The 24131-nt window shown below is 39.2% G+C and overlaps 1 protein-coding gene across 1 annotated transcript in view; it reads left to right on the top strand.

Annotated features, from left to right (window-relative positions):
• Nucleotides 1-388: 388 nt before the first annotated feature.
• The window catches only part of SYPL1 (synaptophysin like 1), a 35889-nt gene continuing 12146 nt past the window's right edge, over nt 389-24131 (top strand). The window contains exon 1 of the mRNA XM_004467553.4: nt 389-603. Coding sequence (XP_004467610.1) covers nt 535-603 — 69 coding nt within the window. The 5' untranslated portion in view covers nt 389-534. The remainder of the gene's footprint in view (nt 604-24131) is intronic.

The following is a 24131-nucleotide window of genomic DNA, read 5'->3' as shown; positions in this document are numbered from 1 at the left end:
GACAAGTTCAAAAGTGCAGGTAATGGATGAAAAGGGAAACGTTGTGGAGAATGGAGGTCTTCCGGGCGCAGGGGGGTGGGAGCCGGGGCAGTGCGGGGGCCGGGCCGAGAGGCGCGAGGCGTCCGCCTGAGACGCCCGCGCGGGGGGAGGAGGCGGAGCTGCGAGGGCCGGACCTGAGCGGAGGGGGCGCGGCGCGCTCAGCATGGCGTCCAACCTCTACTTGGTTCGCCAGCGGATCAGCCGATTGGGCCAGGTGCGGCTCGGGGAGGAGTCTCCCCTTCCCAGGCCCTGCCCGCCCCTCGCCTCCCACGCCCGCCCCTTTCCGTCTCCGCTCCAGCGCCTCCGCGGAGCGACTCAACCGCCGCCGTCCCGCCCCGCCCCGCCCCACTCCCGGCCGCCGGGACCCGCCTCCCGGAGCAGCGCCCGCACGCCCCGCCAGCCCTTCCTCGCCGCCGGGTTGCTGGAGTCTCGCGCCGTCCCCCTCCTTCTCCGCCCCTCCGGCCTGACTTTCTCTCTCCCTCCTTCCCTCAGAGGATGTCCGCCTTCCAGCTCAATCTCAACCCGCTCAAGGAGCCGCTGGGCTTCATCAAGGTCCTCGAGTTGGTGAGTGCTGGCCCGCGAGGCCCGGCGTTCCCCGCGGGGCCCGCCCCTGCGGACCTGCCTGCGCTGCGCCCTCGACGGGGGAGGCGGAGGGTCCCCGGGAGCGGAGGAGGGAGCGGAGGGAGCGGCCTGGCCCGCGCCGGCCCGAGGCCTCTGCCACCGCCTGGAGGGGAGCGCCGGGGAGGCCGCTGCCTGGGCCCTCGCGGGGCGGAGACGCTGCGGTCGGCGTCGAATCACGCGTTCGGGAGGCGGCGGCCGCGCGTCCCTCGGCCGCCTTGGCCCCCGGCGGAACCGCCCTCCCCAGCCCGAGCTCGCCTCTGGGTGCTCCCTTGGGAGTGAGAGTTCAAATTTCTCTTTGGCTTTGCTGCTTCCCGCAAGGGAAGAGAAAACTTCCTGTTGCGGTCTAACCGAAACCTGGCGGGCGGCGCTCGGCGCAGTGTCGAAGGGGTCGGTGTGTTCAGTTCAGCCCGGCGCTGACTTGGGGCCGTGCTCCTGCGAAAGCTGATTTTGTGTTGTTTTTTTAAACTTGTGGAACCGATTTGATGAGCATTCAGTTCTTAATTCACTTTGAGATTGGCTTAAAATTAGAATTAAGAATAAACTGTGGGTAAGGGAGGCGGGGGGAAAGGTCTTTAAACAAAACGCATCTAGTCAGTTTAGTTCACTTTATAAAAGCTGGAAATCGACATCAGTTTTGTTTTAGGCATTTCCAAGCAACATTTTACAGTCAGCTTTTACTCCTTTCCTGGGAACACTCAATCATTAACGTCAAAAGAGACTCATTAATTCGACCTTGGCAGTGATCAGTCGGAGGGGTTAGTGAATATACCAGGCACGCAGGTTTCCTGCAAACTTCTTGGCTTAGTACATATTTCAGTGCTGGGTTTTTCAGACCGGTATTAATTGGCAGCTGGCATCTGTCCAGTGTGCAAGCAGCAACGTTTATATCCGTGACTTTTTAACCCTATATTTTAGTGATAAATGGTGACGAATAAGAACTTTAAATTTCCTGTTTTAAATAACCTACCGAGAATGTTTTTTAAAGTAACACTTTTCCTCAGATTCTTTTATGGGTATTTAATCCGATTTCCTGCTTTGACCAACCCCCCAGCGCTTTGCCTGGTGTTTTCTGAAAACCGAAATAGTACTGATTTCAAACAAATGTCTACTTCAAAGACATATAAATAGGTATACCTAGGGTTTTTTAAACCTGGGTCCAAATTTAAATATAAAGTTATTTGAACATATAATAATTAAAAATTGTAGGAGGAAAATCACATTATTTAGGCTAATCTAATACAATGTTAAGAAAAAGTCTTAAACCAAGTAGATTTAATATCGTTAAAGGTTATGATTAAATTCATAATTAATTTCACTTAAATGAAGACAATTTTTTGCTAATGCTCATATTATTTGTCGGTGTTTATCTTTAAAAACCATGAATTTAATTTTTTTCCTTAACATTTTGAAGCAGTGATAAATTCATTAGCGATTATAGGTTTGATATATTCTGAAAAATCTTTTAAGTATTTTCAGTGTCAACAACTTATTACATAGGAAAGCCTTTTATGAAAAGACTTCATTGTTAATGGTTTGAATAAATAATTCAACAAATATTTGAGTACTCTCCTGGCACTGTGCTAGCCACTGGGATGCAAACATGAATAAAACATGGTCTTTTTCTCATGCTGTATTAAGGAAGAAGGATATGAAAACAAATATCAAAATGCCATATGATAAGTACTGTAATAAAGGTATATGCAAAGGATAGTAAATGAAATAAGGGTGTATCAGTAGCTTGGAGGAGCTAGGGAGAATTTCATAGATTAAATAAACTTGAAGGTTGAGTACTTGCTCATTTGGGGGAGGGGTGAGTGTGGTTTTCCAGGCAGAGGGGATTGTGTGAAAAGTGGAAGCAGCACAGCTTTGATAACAGCTGGGTTTGGTTCTAAGGTATGCTGGGAAAGAAGGAATGGTATAAGGTGATTCTGAAAGGCTTCAAAGGGCTTGCAGAATAGTTTAGGATTTATCCTGTGGATCAGTGGTTATTAATTTTCTGGGATTGATAGACCCCATTTGAGGATCTGAATTCTTTCCTTAGGAAAATGCACATGTCAGGGTACTGAATTTTATGTGCTATTTAGAATTGTTTATTGGATAGCCTCTAAGTAAGCCAAGAATCTTTGCCATAGTGGATGGGGACTCATTCAAGGGTTTTGTTTTTTGTTTTTTAAGATTTATTTTTATTTATTCCCCGTCCGCCCCCCCCCCAGTTGTCTATTCTCTATGTCCATTTACTGCATGTTCTTCTTTGTCCACTTCTATTGTTAGCGGCACGGGAATCTCTTTCTCTCTTTGTTGCGTCATCTTGTGTCAGCTCTCTCTCTCTGTGTGCGGCGCCATTCCTCGGCAGGCTGAACTTTCTTTCGTGCTGGGCGGCTCTCTTTACAGGGCGCACTCCTTGCGCGTGGGGCTCCCCTACGCGGGGGACACCCCTGCGTGGCCTGGCACTCCTTGCGCACATCAGCACTGCATGTGGGTCAGCTCCACATGGGTCAAGGAGGCCCTGGGTTTGAATCCCAAACCTCCCATGTGGTAGACAGACGCCCTATCCATTGGGCCTAGTCCGCTTCCCATTCAAGGGTTTTAAACAAGTGACTGGTATACTTATATTTGCCTTTGAGAGATTTTCTTTTTGTTAGCATCTTAGAGGATGCATCGGGAAGATCAGAATTGAAAGAATAGAGACCTGTTACTTGAAAAATTAGGAGGCTTGAAATTAGTTGCACTGAGACTAAAAAAGAGAGATTTAGAAATCAGAGTATATTTGGAGGGTGAAGAAGAGGGAGGAGTCTGAGATAATTGCCATAGTTCTGGCTTTGATTGGTAGTGATATCATTATCCAAGGTAGGTCATTAAGAGGAGCAGGAACAAATTTTTTTTTGTTGGACTGTCTGTAAGGTTTTGGATGTATTGAATTTGTGGTCTCTTTTGATTGTGTAAGTAGAGATCTATTGGCATATGGATCTGGAGTTTATAAAACAATCATGGGCTGGAGTTTCAGCAAATATCTGCCAGCAAAGGAGATTAAAAGGAATGGTTAAAGAGATGGTGAGAATTAACATGTTGGAATCATTGTTAGAATTTCAAGGGTGCTCAACAATGTCAGATTCAATAAGATAAGGACTAAAATGCATCCCTTGGCTTGGTAATTAAGAGGCTATTGGTGGCTTGAACAAGAGCACATTTAGTAAATGGTGGAGTCAGAAGCCAGATTGTAGTAGGCTGAGTGGATCTGTGGTAAGGAAATAAAGGCAGTGAGAGTAAACTGCTATTTGAAAATGGGAGGAAGTTGGTTGTGTAAAGATGGGAAAGACTGAATGTGTTCGTAGGCTATAGAGAAGAGACTTGTTGGAAGTTAAAAATATGAACAGAAAGGGGACAAAAAATAGAACAAGGTTCTAGAAGAGAAAGGTTTCTGGTAGGAATGTTTTCGTGTATTTTGAATGAAGTTTCATAAGGCATTGATTGGGATAGTAGGGAAGGGGTTACCTCTAAAATTAGTAAAAAAATAAGTTTACCAACAAATCTAAAACTAGGTAAAGGCTCGTTTCCGTCCATACAACTAAAAGAACAGTTCACCAAATCACCTTATCTCTAGCAAGGTTCTAGATGTTAGACTAAGAGTTATATCCTGATAGTGTGTGACTCTTAAGGGGTTACAATCTTGAAGGCAAGATGCCTAGTAAATATTTTTTGACAGAATGAATGTAGAGCTGACTATGCAGAAGCATTGCCACTTCACTTGTAAACTGCAACCACCATGTTTTGTTGCCCCCCCCAATTCCTGGCCCCTCGTTCCCGCGCCTGGCACTGACAGGGCCTTAGTTCTCCTTGTGTAGTAAGTACTCATTAAAGGTTGAAGTTTCATTCCATTTATATGGGAATAGCAGTCCTTCCCAAGGTTACTGGAATGTTTATGTGAGATAAGAATAGATGCCCCAGTATGTAGGAGTTAAACATGGAAAATAAAAGTCAAGGATTAATTTTATCAAAGCAACTTTTTAAAAAAATGTCTTAATATTTCCCTGGTAAATTTTAAATTGGCGCTTACCTTATGGTCACTTATCCCTAACATTTAGACCAAAGCAATAAGAAACCTGTGCTTGTCATTAAAGTGATTTTATCTCCATTTAATATTGACTATTGTGCCTTGGACTCTTACTGTTATCTTGCATATGGGCACTGAAAAATTTTTATTTCTTAATGAATCTAAGTAATATGCTTTCCTAAATGCATCAAAAAGTTTGTGGAAGAGATACTGTTTGGGGAATATATGAGGAATTACAGATGAATTAAGATGAATTTTAAAATTAATAACCATCTCTGAAATCTTTTTTCTGTCTGGTCAAGTTTATGGTCAGTATTAATGAGATATTTTATTGAACACAATATATGTGCTAGGGCTTTACCTGTATTTTTTCATTAATCTTCTGACAACCTTTGATGTTAAATCTCTTTGTTACTGAGTATTAGAAATGTTATGTAGCTTAACCCAGCATCCCATGATTATGATTACTACATGGTGGATTCAGAACTATAATAACCTCTTTGGTAACTTACCTTTGTATTCCTAAGTGGTCTTTTAATCAATTAATGAAGAGGTTACCAAAAACTTTAAGCTTAAAAACAAATACTGGGAAAGTGTATGTTGTTCAACCAATTGGGCTCCCGTCTACCATATGGGAGGCACTGGGTTCGCTTCCCAGGACCTCCTTGTGAAGGCAGGCTGGCCAGCACGCTGCAGAGAACTGACAGTCCGTGCCCACAGAGAGCTGGCACTGCAAGATGACACAAAAAAGGGAGATAAGCAGACACAGAAGAACGTGCAGCGAATGGACACAGAGCAGACAGCAAGCAAGCAGCGGGGGGTGGGGGGGGATAAATAAAATCTTTTTTTTTTAAAAGATTTATTTATTTCTCTCCCCTCCCCCCCCCACCCCGGTTGTCTGTTCTCTGTGTCTATTTGCTGTGTCGTCTTCTTTGTCCACTTCTATTGTTGTCAGCGGCACGGGAATCTGTGTTTCTTTTTGTTGCGTCATCTTGTGTCAGTTCTCCGTCTGTGTGGTGCCATCCTGGACAGGCTGCACTTTCTTTCGCGCTGGGCGGCTCTCCTTATGGGGCGCACTCCTTGCGAGTGGGACTCCCCTACGCGGGGGACACCCCTGCGTGGCATGGCACTCCTTGCGCACATCAGCACTGCACATGGACCAGCTCCACACGGGTCAAGGAGGACCAGGGTTTGAACTGTGGACCTCCCATGTGGTAGGCGGACGCCCTATCCACTGGGCCAAGTCTGCTGCCAATAAATAAAATCTAAAAAAAAAAACCCCAAAAAACCTAAGGTAAAATTGCCTGAAAAAGAACTTTTTAGGAGTAATGTTTCTGTAACTTGTTGAGCTTCCTTTTTCTGTTTTTATTTTTGTGAATTTAAAATAAACTTGTTTAAAAAAAAAACTGCCCAAGGTGTCTGAAGTAATGTTTTCTTGTTAGATGTGTATTTATAAGGAGTTCAAGGCATTTTGTATTTTCCTGATTCAGTATCATGTTTGAATGTTTTTTTCTGATTTTATACTTGTAGTTAATGAACAAATTCATTAAGCTCTTTAAAAAATTTCTTTTGGGGGTAAATCATAATTCAGGGAAAATAGTATGGAAAACAATAAGACGTTTAGCCTCTGGACCATTACATATATCAATTTGTTTAAACAAATTTTTAGAAAAACATAATAGTTTATATAAAATATACATGGTTTATCATCCCAAATAGATTATATAAGATTTTTGCAAACTGGGACCATGTTTTATCCAAATTTCATCATTTACATTATAGCATAAATGAGCACTCCAGAAAATGCAAATTGTATTGGGGACAAGGTATATATATTATTATATATTATATTTCCCTTACTCATTTGCTTAATTACTACATTTTTAGACCAACAGTTGGTAACACAGACTACTTTTTAGGAAACGACTTATCCTGCTCTTAGTCCTACCATGTGTGTTCACTTTTTTTGTGTTCCTGTTATGGGAAGGCAAGAGGAACTTCAATGGCATTTTTGTCTACCAGAACTCTGTATGCATTGAAAGCTTAAAGCTTGTTGATAGATTTATTGACTAACCCCTATGCCTTTGCTTACTGCAGCTTCTATCTGGAATCCTTTCAGTATTCACCATTACCGCCTTCAGAGATAGAGCAGATGTAATTTTTTTAATCCTCCCCCTTGTGGCTTTTTGTGTGCTGTCTGCTCTCTATGTCCATTCGCTGTGTGTTCTTCTGTGTGTATTTATTTATTTTATTTCCGCTCCCCCCTTGTGACTTTGCTTGTTGTCTGCTCTCTGTGTCCATTGACTGCATGCTCTTCTGTGTTTTCACTTGTCTTTTTTGTTGTGTCACTTTGCTGAGTCGGCTCTCCACGGTGCCTGTGGGCTGGGCGGCGCTCTGCAGCGTGCGGGCAAGCCTGCCTTCACAAAGGAGGCCCTGGGACGCGAACCCAGGGCCTCCCATATGGTAGACGGGAGCCCAACTGATTGAGCCACAACCGCTTCCTGAGCAAATGTAATTTTCATAGACAGTGTGTGTTGTCAGTGCTTTCAGAACACCACATGCATAACAAACGTACAAACATATAGTGATATATAATAAAATATAAAAGGAACTATTAAGATAAACAGAGAGATGCTCTACCATAACAGTTTTCAAACTTTTTAGTTTTACCCTTTCTGCTCTTAAAACATTAAGGACCTCAAAGAGCTCTTGTTTATGTGGATTATATCTGTCAGTATTTACCATATTAGAAATTGAAACTGAGGAATGTTTTAAATATTTATTTATTTAAAAATAACAATAATAAACCACTCAGAAACTTAGAGTATATCAATGGCAACAAATGTTTATTTTCCTTGAAGTGACAAGCTCACTTTGCTTTCAAGAAAAATGTCTGCCACATATCCAAGTCTGAATAACTAGTTTGTCTCTTATTCTTTCAAGTAAAAATGATCTTCCAAATAAAAAGCAACTGGTACAGCTTGCAATTCAGTCAGTTAAGTGCTTTCCCTGGAGATAATCATTGTATGTTGGTATGCAGCAAAAGTGCTTTATCTGCACTTCCCCCTTCATCACACAAACTATTAATAAGATACCTATACATTGATCAAGATTTAATTTGGAAATTATTTTTACTGTTCCATCAAAGGCATTCTTTCATGAAACTGGCTTTTGTGTTTATTTGTTTGTTTTCTAGGTGGTACCAGAGATTGAACCCAGGACCTAGTACATGGGAAGCAGGTGCTCTACTACTGAGCTACACCTGCTCCTGGCTTTTTTTGTTGGTTGTTTTTTTTTTTTTAACTGCAATGAGTAGCATTGAAAAACAGCTTGATGCCATTGCCTTGATTCATGCCGAAGCCCAACTGTTCCCACCAATGCTTTTGCTCAGTCAGTGCAAATTTCAACATAGTGTAAAAGACAAATATCTCGGTATTATTATGAAAATATTTTTGACCTTCTGGACTCCCTGAAAGAATTTGGGTACTCTTAGGGGTACAGACTACACATTGAGAACTGCTGTTCTAATAAAAGGTAAACATCATTGGGGACCAGAAACAGAACAGAAAATATGGGTGATTGTACTCTTTCCCAGATCATCTGGGAGATAAATCTGTAAAAAAGCTTCAGCCTGCTCTCTGGATGGTGGTATATAGAAAGCTAAGTACATAAGAGGGTAGAAAGAAAGAGAAATAGCCTCCTAGCTAAAACCTGGACTAATCTACCTTCTTAAGGACTCAATATATGATCACTGGGTATTTTCATATGTTGGTGGTTTAGGGTCCCATCATGAGATTTTTTTTTAGACTAGAGGACTCAGGTCAGATAGAAATGACCATAAAACTACTAGTCAAAAAAAAACAACAAAAACTACTAGTCAGGGAGATGGCTATAAAACCACAGAACAGGGACAGCAGGTGGGGGGAAGGGGACCAAACTCAAGTATCCCAAAACCCATGGAAACTAATTTTTACCTGAAAGTTGAAATATCAGGGGCAACAAATACTATCGGTTTTTCTGGAATCAACAATGAGGATATTGATTCACTCCAAATGATGTGAAAATATAGAAAAATCTGAAAATGACTTAAAAATAAGTATTTTCAGGTTTCTCAGAAATCTATAATTCCATAGTAAGCGTAACAATTGATTAAGTATAAAGGAGACTTAAAGATAGTTTCAACATATATTGATTTAAGAGTTCAGCAAAAAAAAAATCTAGTTGTTTATTTCAGCAGGAAGTCTAGAGTTTACTTTTCATTATTCAAATTCTTAAAGGTTATGGAATTATTCTACCGGGTCATTTAGACCTTTCTGTGACTATGGAAGGCGTAGTTGACTTCACTGATTTCCTTGCTCTTTGCACAATGGAAATAAATACTGTCATCACTAACAAAACTTTGTTTTTTTAAATGAATACCTAGGGAAGTGGGCATAGCTCAGTGGTTGAGCTCCTACTTCACAAGTATGAGGTCCCGGGTTCAATTTCTGGGTACCTCAAAAAAAAAAAGAAAAAAAAATTAATATCTAGTAAATGCTTCAGACTTTGGCTAATAAAAATCAGTATTTTGGGTAGCGGATGTGGCTCAAGCAGTTAAGTGCCAATCTCCCACATGGGAGGTCCTGGATTCAGTCCCCAGTGCCTCTTAAAGAAGACAGGCACTGCAGTGAGTAGACATGATAATGAGCAAGACACTGCAAAGAGCAGATGCCACAACCAGCAAGATGCTGCAACCAACAGGCACCCGGTCAGCAGGCGCCACAGCCAGCAGGGAGCAGAAGTGGTTCAAGCTATTGGGCACTTGCCTCCCATATGGGATGTCCCAGGTTCGGTTCCTGGTGCTTCCTAAAAAAGATGAGCAGACAAGAAAGCCATCTCAGTGGGGGTGGGGTGGGATAAAAACTTAAAAAAATAAAAATATCTTGAGACTACCAGGAACATGGTAGGTTAAAACGACATGGGACTATCTCCTTTCCCAGAATAATAGTGAGAGGATAGGCAGAAATAGCCTAGAAAAAATGTTCTAGGGTTTAGGAGACCAGGGAAGTCTGGACACTGCCCAGAACAGAGAAAGACACAGGTAAAGAACTTGACAGAAAGACAGAGTGGAAACTGCAGGTGCTGGCACCTTTCCCCCTCCCTACAAGCAGAAAATTTTGAATTCTTGGGCCTCAGGTTGACGACTAAATACAAGTGCAGCCACTGGGATCTACCTCCCCAGGAAAGGGGAGAGAGAAGGACGATGCCTAAGGCTGATTAAACTTTTTGCCCACAAATTTGGTCTGTTGTGTCCCACAAGTCCTTCCAGGCCAGGTGGATCTATGCCATTGTTTGATCTGGGAGCCGGCATGGGACTAAAGAGAGCCGACCTTTTCAGCCACCTTCCTTACTGACAGGGACTGGCGTTGAGGAGGCAGAGGGGAGTAGGATTATTTCTTACCTAGGAAAAGGAAGTGGGCTGCCAGCAAAGGTTGAAGAACAGACTCTGAGAAAGTTTGAATTGTGAGGCTCTTAGCCTTCAGGATCCTCTGTCAAATTTATCTCGTCTGTGTTGCAGTGAACACTTTGACCAGGCTTTTACCTGAGCGGGCTGGTGAGGAGCGCCATCTGCTGGCCAAATAAGGAAGTGCACATGAGGAAACTAAAAGCGAATTTAAGAGAGGCTTTTTCCAGCCTTCCTCCCCAAGGCCTTTGGAAGTGGGTCTGCAACCCAGTACTGGGTATAGGGCCTGGATTTGAGCAACAAAAAGGGACAGTCTTAAAGACCTAGAACAGGTTGAAGCAAGAATCAAAAAACGGCAATAACACAGCTGATCTCCACTAAATCCCTACAAAAGATAGAGAAATCGAGCATCAGGGGACACTTACCATCCTAATTAGATGCCTAGACAACAGCAAAACTTACTAGCTGTTCCATTTACTAAGAAAATGGAAGAAATGGCACAAGTAAAGGAATATATCACAGCCCCAGATGAGACACAGGATTTGAGAAAACTAATCAAGATGCATACACATTTCCAAAATCAAGTTAATGAGTTGAAAGACAGTATGACTAAAGAGATAAAGGACATCAGGAAGACACTGAGTGAGACAAAGAAGAATTTTCAAACCCGAATAGAAAAATAACAGAGCTCATGGGAATGAAAGATAACAATAGGTGAGATCAAAAACACATTAGAGGGGAGCAGATACAGCTCAGTGGTTGAGCACCTGCTTTTTATGTATCAGGTCCTGGGTTCAATCCCTGGTACCTCTTATTTATTTTTTTAAATTAGAGGTATACAATAGGCTCAAAATGAAAGAAGAAATAATAAGTGATACAGAAGACAGAACAGTTGAAATTGAAGCAAGAGAAGAACAGAGAAAAGAATATGTAGCAGTTTGATATTATTGATGAATTCCAAAAGAAATATTGGATTATGTTTGTAAATTGATCTTTTTCTCTGGGCATATTAGATTATATTGAATTCACAGTTTACTTGATTAAGTGATTATGTAAACCTCTTGTGCCAGTAGGGCATTGAGTCCCCACCCTTTGGTGGATGGGGACTCACAGATAAAAGACATGGCAAAAGTTGGGGGTTTTTGATGTTGGAGTTTTGGTGTTGGAGTTTGATGCTGAAACCTTAAGCTGGAGCCCCAGGAAGTAAGCTCACAGAGGAAACAGAAGCAAGCCCCAGGAAGAGAGAAACGCTGAGCCCAGGATAAAGAAGCATGAGGAAGGGGGGAACCCAGGAAGCCTGAACCCTCAGAGGTCAGCAGCCATCTTGCTTCAGTACGTGAAAATAGACTTTGGTGAGGGAAGTAACTTATGCTTTATGGCCTGGTACCTGTAAGCTGCTACCCCAAATAACTACCCTTTATAAAAAGCAACCGATTTCTGATATTTTGCATCAGCACCCCTTTGGCTGACTAATACAGAATGGGAAAAATTGAACAGCAGCTAAGGAAGTTGAACAGTAATATGAAATGCAACGACACATGTGTCATGGGAGTTCCAGAAGGAGAAGAGAAGGGAAAAGGGGCAGAAGGAGTATTTGAGGAAATAATGGCCCAAAATTTGCCAACTCTCATGAAAGAAATGAATATACATGTCCAAGAAGTGCAGGTACACCAATCAGAATAAATCCGAATAGACCTATGCCAAGACACCTACTACTCAGAATGGCAAACATGAAAGGTAAAGGGAAAATTCTGAGAGCTGCAAGGGAGGAAAAAAACATTGCATACAGGGGATGCCCAGTAAGACTTTGTGTAGATTTCTTATCAGAAACCGTAGAGGCAAGAAGACAGTGGTATGATATAATTAGGATACTGAAAGAGAAAAATTGCCAGACAAGAATTCATTATCCAGCAAAATTACCCTTCAAATATGAAGGTGAGATTAAAATATTCACAAGTAAACAGGACCTAAGAGAGTTTATAAAAAAAAAAAAAGAGTGTACCTTTGCAGGAAATATTAGAGAGACCCTTACAGCCTGAAAGAAAGGAGAGAGAGGCTTGGAGGAGAGTGTAGAAGAATAGCAGAAAGAGTAACCAAAAGAATAAAAAGACAGATGAAAAATAAGGTATGACATGTGAAAGTCAAAGAATAAAATGGTGGAAGTAAATAATGGATTTACAGTAATACCATTGAATGTGAATGGATTAAACTCCCAAATTAAAAGATATAGTTGACAAAATGGATTAAAAAACCATGAACCATCCATATGCTGCCCACAAGAGACTCACCTTAGACCCAGGGATACAAACCAGCTGAAAGTGAAAGCTTGGAAAAAGATACTCCATGCAAACAGTAATCAATAAGAGCTGGGAGGGGAGCAGATGTAGCTCAGGGGTTGAGCACTGCTTCCTATGTATGAGGTCCTGAGTTCAATCCCTGGTAATTTCTTTAAAAAAAAAAAAAGATACTCCATGCAAACAGCAACCAAAAAAGAACAGGGGTAACTATTCTAGTATCAGACAAAACAGACTTTAAATGCAAAAAAATTATATGAGATATAGAAGACTATTGTATATTAATAAAAGGGAAGATCCACGAAGAAGAAATGTCAGTTATAAATATCCATGCACCTAACCAGGGTGCCCCAAAATATGTGAGGCAAAGTCTGCCAAAACTAAAAGGAGAAATAGACATCTCTGCTATAGTAATTGGAGACTTCAACAGACCAGTCACATCCTTAGATAGAATAGCTAGGCAGAAGAGCAACAAGGAAACTGAGAACTTCAATAATATGGTAAACTAGCTAAACCTAACAGACATACACAGAACATTGCATCTGAAACCAGCGGGTTATACATTCTTCTCAAGGCTCATAGATCTTTCTCCATGGTAGACCACATGTTAGGTCACAAGGCATGTGTCAGTAAATATAAAAATATTGAAATTATATAAAGCACCTTTGCAGATCATAATGGAATAAATCTGGAAATCAATAATTAACAAATGTGTGGAGACTGAACAACAGACTCCTAAGCAATCAGTAAAAGAAATTGGTAACTATATTGAGACGAATGAAAACAGGAACACAGCTTACCAAAACTTATGGGATACAGCAAAGGCAGTGCTGAGAGGGAAATGTAGAGCCCTACATGCCTATATTAAAAAAGAAAAAAGTGCAAAAATCAAAGATGAAACTGAACAACTGGAGAAACTAGAAAAAGAACATCAAACCATTCCCATAGCAAGCAGAAGGAAAGAAAGAATAAAGATTTGAGCAGAAATAAATGAAATTGAGAACAAAAAACCAGTAGAGAAAATTGACAAAACAAAAAGCTTGTTCTTTGAGATCAATGAAATCAACAAACCCTTAGCCAGCCTAACAAAGAAAAAAGAGAGCAGATGCAAGTAAATATAATCAAGTGAAAGTGAAAGTTATGACTGACCCCACAGAAATAAGAAGAATCATATGAGAATATTATGTGAAACTGTATCCCAACAAACTAGACAGCCTAGATGAAATGGACAGATTGCTAGAAAGGGACAAACCACCTGCACTGACGCTGCAAGAACCCAAGAACTTAACAAACCAGTCATATTTAAATAGATTGAATCAGTCATCAAAAATCTCCCAGCAAAGAATAGTCCATGACCAGGTGGCTTCACAGGTGAAATCTACCAAGCATTTTGAGAAGAATTAACACCAGTCCTGTTAAAATTCTTCCAAAAAATTGAAGAGGAGGGAAAATTACCCAATACATTTTATGAAGCCAACATCAACCTAATACCAAAGCTAGATAAAGCCACTACAAGAAAATTACAGACCAGTTTCTCTAGTGAACATGGATGTAAAAATTCTCAACAAAATACTTGCAAATCAAATCCAACTGCATATCAAAAGATTATACAACCAAGTGGAATTTATTCCTGGTATGCAAGGGTGGTTCACCATAAGAAAATCAATGAACATACCACATTAACAAATAGAAGAAACCACATGATCATCTTGATCGATGCATAAAAGGCATTCAACAAAATCCAGCATCCTTTCTTGATAAAAACACTTTGAAAGATGGGAATAGAAGGAAAATTCCTCCATGTGATAAAAGGCATATATATGAAGAACCCACAGCCGACAACATACTCAATGAGGAATGGTTGAAACTTTCCCTCTAAGATCAGGAACAAGACAAGGATGCCCCCCTTCACCAGTTATTCAGTATTGTGCCAGAAGTTCTAGCTAAAGCAATTGGACAAAAATAAATAGATAGATAAAAGGCATTGAGTAGAAAAAGTAACTATAACTCTGTTCGCAGATGGCATGATCCTATATTCAGAAAATTTTGAAATGACTATGACAAACTACTTGAGCTAATAAGTTCAACGAAGTGGCAGGATATAAGATCAACCTGCAAAAATCAGTAATGCTTCTGTACAATAGTAGCGAACAGTCATAGGAAATTAGGGGGGAAATTCCATTTACAGTAGCAACGAAAAGACTCAAATACCTAGGAGCCATTTTAACCAAAGAAGTACAGGGCCTATATTCAGAAAACTACCAAACAGTGCTAGGGCAGTAGATGTAGCTCAAGTGGTTGAGTGCCTTCTTTCCATGTAAGAGTTCCTGGGTTTGATCCCTGGAACCTCCTGAAAACAAGGAAGCAAACAATCAAACTTTGAGGAGCTGGTGTAGCATGGTTGTTGAGTACCAGCTTTCCACATATGAGTCCCAGGTTCATTCCCCTGGCCCAGTACCAAAAAAAAAAGCTAAAAAATATCAAAGAAGATCTAAACAGTTGGGAAGACATGCTGTGTTCATAGATTGCAAGACTAAATATCATGAAGATGTCAGTCCTGCCCAAACTGATTTATAGATTCAATGCAATACCAATTAAAATTCCAATAGCCTATTTTACAGAAATAGAAAAAGGTAATTACAAAATTCATTTGGAAGGGAAAGTATATTCAAATAGCCAAAAGCATTCTAAAATAGAAGAGCAGTTGGCAGGGCTTTCACTACCTGACCTTGAAACATACTGCAAAGCTACAGTGGTCAAAACAGCATGGTATTGGCGTAAAGATAGACACGTTGATTAGTGGAATAGAATAGAGAGTCCAGAAATAAACCCTTACCTCTACAGCTAACTGGTTTCATTGTTGTTGTTTTAAGATTTATTTTTACTTTATTTATTTATCCCCACCCATTGTTTGTGCTTGCTGTCTGCTTTCAGCTCTCCACAGCAATGCGGGCCATCAGCTCTCCGCAGTGGCACGGGCCAGCTTGACTTCACTGGGAGACCCCTAGAATCGAACCTGGGGCCTCCCATTAGGTAGAGGGGAGCCCAGTCACTTGAGCCATATCCACTTCCCCCAACTGGTTTTTGACAAACCTACCAAGTCCATGTTAATGGGACAGGACAACCTCTTCAACAAACGGTGCTCGAAGAACTGGATATATAACCAAAAGAATGAAAAAGAACCTCTTTCCACTCCCTATAGAAGAATCAGCTCAAAATGGATCAGGGACCTAAATATAAAAGCGAGGACCACAAAACTAGTAGAAGAAAATGTAGGGAAACATCATAAAGATCTTGTGGTAGGTGTTGGTTTCTTGGATCTTACACCCAAAGCATGAGCAACAAAAGAAAAAATAGACAATTGGGACCTCCTCAAAATTAAACACTTTTGCACCTCAAAGAACTTTATCGAAAGGGTGAAAAGACAGCGACTCAATGGGAAAAAATACTTGGAAATCACATATCTGATAAGGGTTTAATATCCATGATATATATAAAGAGATGCTACAACTCAACTACAAAAAGACAACCCAATTTAAAAATCAGCAGGCTGGAAGCAGCTGTGGCTCAAGCATCTGAGCTCCCGTATACTATGTGGAAGACTTGGGTTCTATCCCTGAGACCTGCTGGTAAAAAGAAAAAATGTGTCCCAGACCTGCGCAGTGAGGCAACACACCAAAAAGACGATGACACAACCAAATAGAAAAAAAATGGGCAAGGGAGTGGATGTGGTTCAAGCTGTTGAGCACCTGCTTCCCACATGGGAGGTCCCGGGTTCAGTTCCCAGTGCCTTCTTTAAAAAAAATAAAATAAAAACCCAAAACATACGAAAGGGCCAACTCAGGGGAGCTAATGTGGCTCATTGGTTGAGTGCCGGCCTCCCACACACAAAGTCCCAGGTTCAATCCCTGGCCCCCGGTACCTCAAAAAAAAAGGCAATAGACTTGAATAGACATTTGCCCTATTATGAACTGAATATATTGTGTAAACTCATAGAATTAATAACTTGAATATGGGTCACCAGAAAATAGAATGAGGTTAGAGAATGGAAAGCTGAGGGTAAACTTGTGCAGAATTGGTCAAAAGGTTGTGTGTCAAACTTTGGGAATGAATAGAAGAGGTGAAAGCACAACATAAATGTTTTTAACTGGCAGTGCTGTTATATGTGTATGACAGTGGTTGAAAGGGAAAGTCTAAGGTCATGTATATTACTAAAAGGAAAGCCAAAATATCTAACATGGGATTGTATACCATAGTAAAACTCATGTGAAATATGAACGTGGGTAATATTGCATATATAAACAGTTTTTCTTTGAAACTAAATAGTTATGTATGTCAGTGTTACACCATGTTAATATCAGGCAAAAAAAACAACAACAACACATTATTCTAAGTGAAAGAAACCAGACACAAAGTGTTACATATTGTATGATTCCATTTATATAAAATGTAAATATAAATTAATTTATAAAGGTAGAATTAGATTAGTGGCTATTTTGGCTGGGTAAGGATAGAGGGATTGAAAGGTGACTGCTAAGTGGTATGGAGTTTTTATTTTGCAGTAATGAAATTGTTCTAAAATTTTTTTGTGATGAATGCAGCAACACTGATTATGCTAAAAGCCATTGATTATTACAGTTTGGATATATGGTATGGTATGTGAATATATCTCAATAAAACTGCTTTTAAAAAACTCATCTGGGCTCTAAGCATTTGATTTTATGGTTGTAAAGGCAAACATGCTGTGATTATACATATTACTATCACATGATCATTTAATTTAGTAAAAACTGCATATATTTGTTTTTTGTTTTACTCTGTTCTTTTCAGTATTTGTATTTGTTTAGTCATAGCTATGATGCATGGAGTGTTTTTCTCTCTCTTTAAAATTATACAGAATACCCCGAATTCAAACCATGCAATGATTTGTTTTCCCTGTAAATATTTTAGTATGTATCTCTAAATTATAAAGCTTTTTTTAAAAAGCAAAACCACAATATCCTATCATTCTTATACATATTAAGTTAACAACTGCTTCATATCTCAAAATATTTAGTTGGTATTAAATTTCCTATGGTTTCATACATGTCTTTTGTTTTTTGTGGGGTTTTTTGTTTTTAATAGTTTAAGTCAATCATGCTCCAACTAAAGTTTGCACATTGATTTTGCCTAATTTGGCCCTTGATTTTCTTCTTCCTTTTTCTTTTTTTAATCTAATTGAGGTGAAATTTGCATAATATACAATTAACCATTTTAAAGTATATAATCCAGCAGTATTTAGCATATTCACGTTATACAACCTACAGCACTTTATAGTTTCAAAACTTTCATCACCCAATAAAAACAACCAGTACCTGTTAAGTTATCATACCCTATTTTCCCCTTTTTTTGGTAACCTCTAATCTGCTTTTCTATTTCTATGAATTTGCTTTTTTGGATTTCTCATATAAAAGGAATCATGCAAAATATGACCTTTTTTGCCTAGCTTTTATTTGGTATAATATTATGAGATTAACCCAAGTTATAGCATGTATCAGTACTTCATTCCTTTTTTTATGGCTGAATAATATTCCATTATATATATACAACACTTTATTCATAGATTGATGGACATTTGGGTTGTCTCCATCTTTTGACTATTATGAATTATGCTGCTATAAACAATTGTGAACAAGTTTGTGTTGACATATGTTTTCCATTTCTCTTTGGTATGTATCTGGGAGTGTAATTGCTAGGTCATATAGTAATTTTATTTTCAACTTTCTGAGGAGCTGCCAGACTTTTCCATAGTAGCTGCATCGTTTTAACATTCCCACCAGCAGTGTACTGCATTCCAGTTTCTTTACATCCTCACCAACTCTTGTACCCCCCACCCCGCCTTTTTTTTTTCAATAGAGCCATCCTAATGGGTATGAGGTGGTATCTCATTTTTTATTTGCATTTCCTTAATGAACATCTTTTCACGTGCTTGTTAGCCATTTGTGTATCTTTTTTAGAGATATGTCTTTTCAAATCCTTTGCCTATTTTTAATTGGTTGTCTTTTTGTTGTTGTAAGAGTTTTTAATATATTCTGGATATTAAATCCTTATTACATGTGTGGTTTGTAAATATTTCATTCTGTGGGCTCTTTTTTCACAATGATAATGTTCTTTGCACAAAAGTTTTTAAATTTTTATCAAGTACCAATTTTTTCCCCTTATTGCTCATGTTTTGGTGTTTTGTCTTAAGAATCCATTGCCAAATTCATTGCACGTACATGTTCATACATAATACACTATTAAATATATTCCTGAAGATTTCTATTAAATTCTTTTCATAGACTAAATTTTGTACAGAAAAAAATAAAATAGCTGACATGGAAATAATGATGAAACCAAATAACGATGAGAATCCTGCATCTAGAAACATGATTACCAGCATTCCGCGATAGAACCCTCAGAATAGGCAGGGTCTTAGAATAAAAGCTAGGACTCTGCCTCTGTTTGTAGGATAGATAAATCATTGAAAATACTAACGGTCTACAAACTCTTGTTTTATTGTTATCTCTCGTTTTATCTGGAACATTTAAATTCACAGCCCCCGTATATATGTATAGTCATAGCTTGTGTGCCTGCTTTACTGTTAGTTCATTTCTTAAGGTAGATGATTCTCTCAGGCCAAATTTCATTGATATTTTCAAATCCGTATTTTAGATACTCTTCTGCGTAATTTCTAATTTTTTATACCAACTCATGATCTGATTAAGGAGAACTTATTTTCATCTTGTGATATGGTAGATAAATACAGCTCATACCAAGTTTTCTTTTTTGGACATGAATATTTAAATATCAACCTGTGCTTTCTTCAAAGATGTATTTTTAAACCACTAGTTCATTTTGTGAAGGTTAGTTTGGTTAAAACTAGATCATTTATAACACCTACTCAATGCATAAATCTTAACATTGCGAGTGAAGGAATATGTGAGGGCACCAATGTCTGCTCTTCAACACTGTGGGACTCCTCTTACCTTCAGGATACTCAATGTACTGTAATGACATTTGACCATCTGTCTTGTAAGCCGAGCATGGGTTTTACTGGCATATTAATTTCAATAAAACTTTGCTTCTTTAGGTCTCAAAGTAGATATAAATAGAAGTTTAAATATTTTCTTGTATACCAGATAAGTTGAATTCCAGGAACCCATAAAGAAACTAGTATTCTGGAGAACCAATCTGTATTAAACCCAAGCTCTCTAAAGTGAGGAAATCTTCTAATGGCCATCTAGTGTGTATGTGGTGGGTAGAGAGATAAGTGAAACTGTTTGCCTGGGAACTTTGGCCCATATTGATGAAGGTGGAACTTTTTCAACCTGAAGAGAAGCCTGCTCTCGTACTGCCCCTGGATTCTTACTAATTACTCCACAGATAGGATTCCATGTTAGCAATTACAGTCATTCTTCATGGGGGAGGGAGGGTTAGGGCAGTGAATTTCACAAGTGTCAAGAAACTATAAATCAACATACTAGTACTCCTCATTTGGACTAGGGTGTAAACCAAAAAGTCTATAGGAGCTACCCTCCTAAAGCAAATGAATAAAGATAGGTTTGGAAGAAAAACAATAGTGTAAGTCATTGATTATTGGCAGCTAACGGGCATCCTAAGGTATGTTGAGACAGGCAAAAGTGGTGGGGATCTGGAAAGCACATATGCTATTTTAAGTGGCATCTGTTGGTCAATTCCATCTTGATTGTTGCTGTATGGGACTAGGGGACTGATGTTGCCGTATTTTCTGTTTCCACCACCATCAAACCTCTACTGCAGGAAGAGCAGGAAATCCAAATTTTTATGGGTAGTACTCTGATAATAAATTACTGGAAACAAATTACATTTCTAATAAAAACTGGAAAGATCACACAGCTATACCTAAGCCAAGATTCACCATGGACTTATACTATATAACTCATAATCTAGATCACAATAGTAGTAGTGTATCATGAGAGGTGAGATGGATGAAAAGTTTACTCTCAGATTATTTTGCACTTGATTTAGGATAAAATGTGTGCTGTGTCCCTTTTTCCTGTTAGATAACTAAAAGGCAGCTTTGAAATGGTTATGTAAGATAAGAAATTTTGTTTTATTTGCACATTATTGGAAATTGACTTTTCCTTAATTATTTATTTAGTGAGCACTTGCTATGTGCCAGGCATTCTGCTAGGTAGGCACTAAAAACCCTGAATATGACTAGATACAAAGACATGGCAGTCTAACAAGGGTGGGTTAGAGGCAGTAGTATTAAAAGCAGCAAAACTGTAGTGTAGTGTGCCTTTTATTTTGAAACTAATACTTATTTTTTTATAAAACAAGGTAAGAAAAATGCCTATAATAGAGTTAATATACACAAGTCTATGGCAACCCAGGATACAGAACGTAGGAAAATGGGTTTGATCTTAAAAGATGACTTTATTAGAGATTCAGGGGTGGGTGTGAGAGGTGGAGACATTTCCAGCAGTAGTATGTACATCTAAGATTTAAATATATAGTGCCAAGATTTAAATACATAGTGTGTTTCAGAAACAGTTAAGTACCACAATGTGTTCAAATAGTTTAGTACCTGACAAGGGAGAAAGATAAAGTTGAAGCTAGAACAGCCATGCCTTTTAACTTTTTAAGTTAAAAAGTTAGGCTTTAAAAAAAAATTTATTTTTTATTTTTAATTTTTTTCGTTTGGAAACTATTGAGAAAATCCCTTTTAAAAAGGGGAATGGCATGGTCAGATTTTTATTTTAGATGAATGTAATATCACTCTGAAGCAGCCTTGTCCAGTGAAAATGCATTGCAAATCACATGTGTAATTTTAAATGTTCTATTAGCCACACTTTTAAAAGTAAAATAGAAGAAAGGTGATTTTAATATATTTTATTAATTAAATCAGTATATCCATAGTATTATCATTTTAACAAGTAGTCAACATGGAAACTCACTAATGAAATATTTTGCATTCTTTTTTGACACTAAATCTTTGAAACCTAGTGTATATTTTACATTTATAGCACATCTCAATTCAGACTAACCATGTTTATTTATTTATTTTTTAAAGATTTATTTATTTATTTATTTATTTAATTCCCCCCTCCCCCAGTTGTCTGTTCTCTGTGTCTATTTGCTGTGTCTTGTTTCTTTTGTCCGCTTCTGTTGTCGTCAGCGGCATGGGAAGTGTGTGCTGCACCATTCCTGGGCAGGCTGAACTTTCTTTTGCGCTGGGCGGCTCTCCTTACGGGGTGCACTCCTTGCGCGTGGGGCTCCCGTATGTGGGGACACCCCTGCGTGGCAGGGCACTCCTTGCGCGCATCAGCACTGTGCATGGGCCAGCTCCACACGGGTCCAGGAGGCCCGGGGTTTGATCCGCAGACCTCCCATGTGGTAGACAGACACTCTAATCACTGGGCCAAGTCCGCTTCCCTCTATTGTCTTTAAATTTTTTAAAGACTTGGTTTTTACATTGAAGTCTCTGGCCCATCTGGACCGTTTATTAAATAGTCCTTCCTTGTATTGGTTATGTATTCCTGCATAACAAATTACTCCAAGCTTTGCAATTTTAAAAAACAAACATTTATTATCTCACAGTTTTTGTAGGTCAGAAATTCCTAGTGGCTTAGCTGAGTGGTTCTGGCCCAGGGTCTCTCATGAGGTTGCAGTCAGGTTGTTGCCTGGGCTGCAGTTATATCAAAGCTCAACTATGAGAGGATCCATCTCCCAGATCACTCACAGGGCTCTTGGCAGGCTTCCGATGATCCACTTTGAAACTTCCTCATATGGTTGCTGGCAGTCCTCTGTTCCTCATCACGTGAGTCTCTTTTATATCTTGCTTGAGTAACCTCCCAATGTGGCAGCTGACTGCCCCCAGAGTGGGTGATTCAAGACAGGAGAAAAGAATACAGTTGCAGACTTTTATAACCTCTTCTTAAAAATGTCATCCCGTTCCTTCTACCATATTCTCTCCACCAGAAGCAGGTCCACACTCAACAAGATGGAAATTAAGCTCCACCTCTTGAGGGAAATAATTTTATCCTTAAAACTAACCCACCCCTTCCTGTTAGATTTAATTTCTCAATATACATTAGTCTATTTCTGGCCTCTTTATTCTAATTCTACTGATTTAATTTGTGTATACCACTTCCCTTTCCTAACCCTGAATGTGAGTATATGCCCAAGACTCATTTCCTGGCCTTCTGTTTTTATTGTGTGTAGTTACATTTATTCTGTCTCTGAAACACCTATTTTTAATAGAAGGCCTTAAACTCTGTGTGACACATTACCCCAGACTCTTAATATCTGAAACCAAATTTCTTTTTGTCTATCTCTTCTTCATAGAAAAAAAAATTCCCTTGATAGTTATTACGATCCTGATAATAACCTACAAGATTTAAGACCATGGAGTAATCCAGTGGAGGCATTGAATCAGTGTTAAACAGTACAGGTTTGGATATTAAATTTTGTCTACTATTTACTAGGTGTGTGTAACCTTGAGCAAAACGAAGTCCTTACCATCTTGGAGTTCACATTCTAGTGAAGGGAGAGAGACGAGCAAGTATTATCTGGCAGTGGTTATTACAGTGGAGGGAAAATAAAGCAGCATAAATAAAGAGAATAGGTACTATGGTGTGGGAGTGCTGTTGTTTTATATAGAATGAACAGGGAAAGGTCTCTCTGATGAGGTCACATTGGAATAGGGAACTGAAGAAGTGAGGGAATGAACAATTGGCAGCAGAAGGAATAGCCTGCGCAGAGGCCCTGAGGTAGGGGCTAATCCCGTGTGTTTAAGGAATATTAAGGAGACCATTTTGTGTAGACCACGTTAGGCAGGGAAGAAAAGTAGCAACGTATCATCAGAAATATTGAGGGAGGAGAGGACCACATAGGCCATTATACGAACTTTGCTTTTTTACTCAAAGAGCACTCAGAAGCCATGGAATGTTTTGAGCAGTGCATAAAAATGTCTGCCTTATATTTTTAAAAGACTGTCCTGGCTGTTGTGTGGACATTAGACTAAAGCTGGGACCAGGACAGCAGCAGGAAGATCAATTAGAAGGCTACTGGCACATAATCTGGGCAAGAGGTGATGGTGATTTAGATCAGGTGTTATAATGGTGGTAAGAAGTGGTCAGAGTTCAAATATACTTTGAAAATAGAGCTATCAGTAGTTGCCGAAAGATTGAGCTTTTGGTCACTGCAGTGTATCTGGGATTTTTTGATTGATTGTTTTGTAGAAAATTTAGAAGGTGCAAATAAAAAAAAGGAATTATCCTTTATTTTCCATTGGGAGATGACAACTGTTAAAATTTTGATACATAACCTTTTTTGTTTTTGTTCTGTACAAAGATGTAGAATATGTACAATGCATTGTCTGAACAAAGTTTATATGTAATAAATATTCTTTATTGTCAAATGTTCCCCAACATTTTAATGGCTATACAGTGTTCCACTGTATGATTAATTATAGTTTATTTGATTCTCTATCAACATCTGGAATGCTTCCAGTTTTTTTCTGTTATAGGTATCACTTGAGAAAACATTGTTATTTATGATCAGTAAAACAAATTTCCAACTATTTTTTGAGACCTGGAAGTACCCCAGTACTCCAAAGAAACCATCCTTGCTCATTAAGTAACATCTCTTCACTGCTTACCAGCTCTTGGCTTTGCAC

This window comes from Dasypus novemcinctus, chromosome 5 (genome assembly GCF_030445035.2).
Source record: "Dasypus novemcinctus isolate mDasNov1 chromosome 5, mDasNov1.1.hap2, whole genome shotgun sequence".
NCBI classification, from domain to species: domain Eukaryota; kingdom Metazoa; phylum Chordata; class Mammalia; order Cingulata; family Dasypodidae; genus Dasypus; species Dasypus novemcinctus.
The sequence above is the reverse complement of the archived record's forward strand: the minus strand, read 5'-3'. Positions and strand labels throughout refer to the sequence as shown.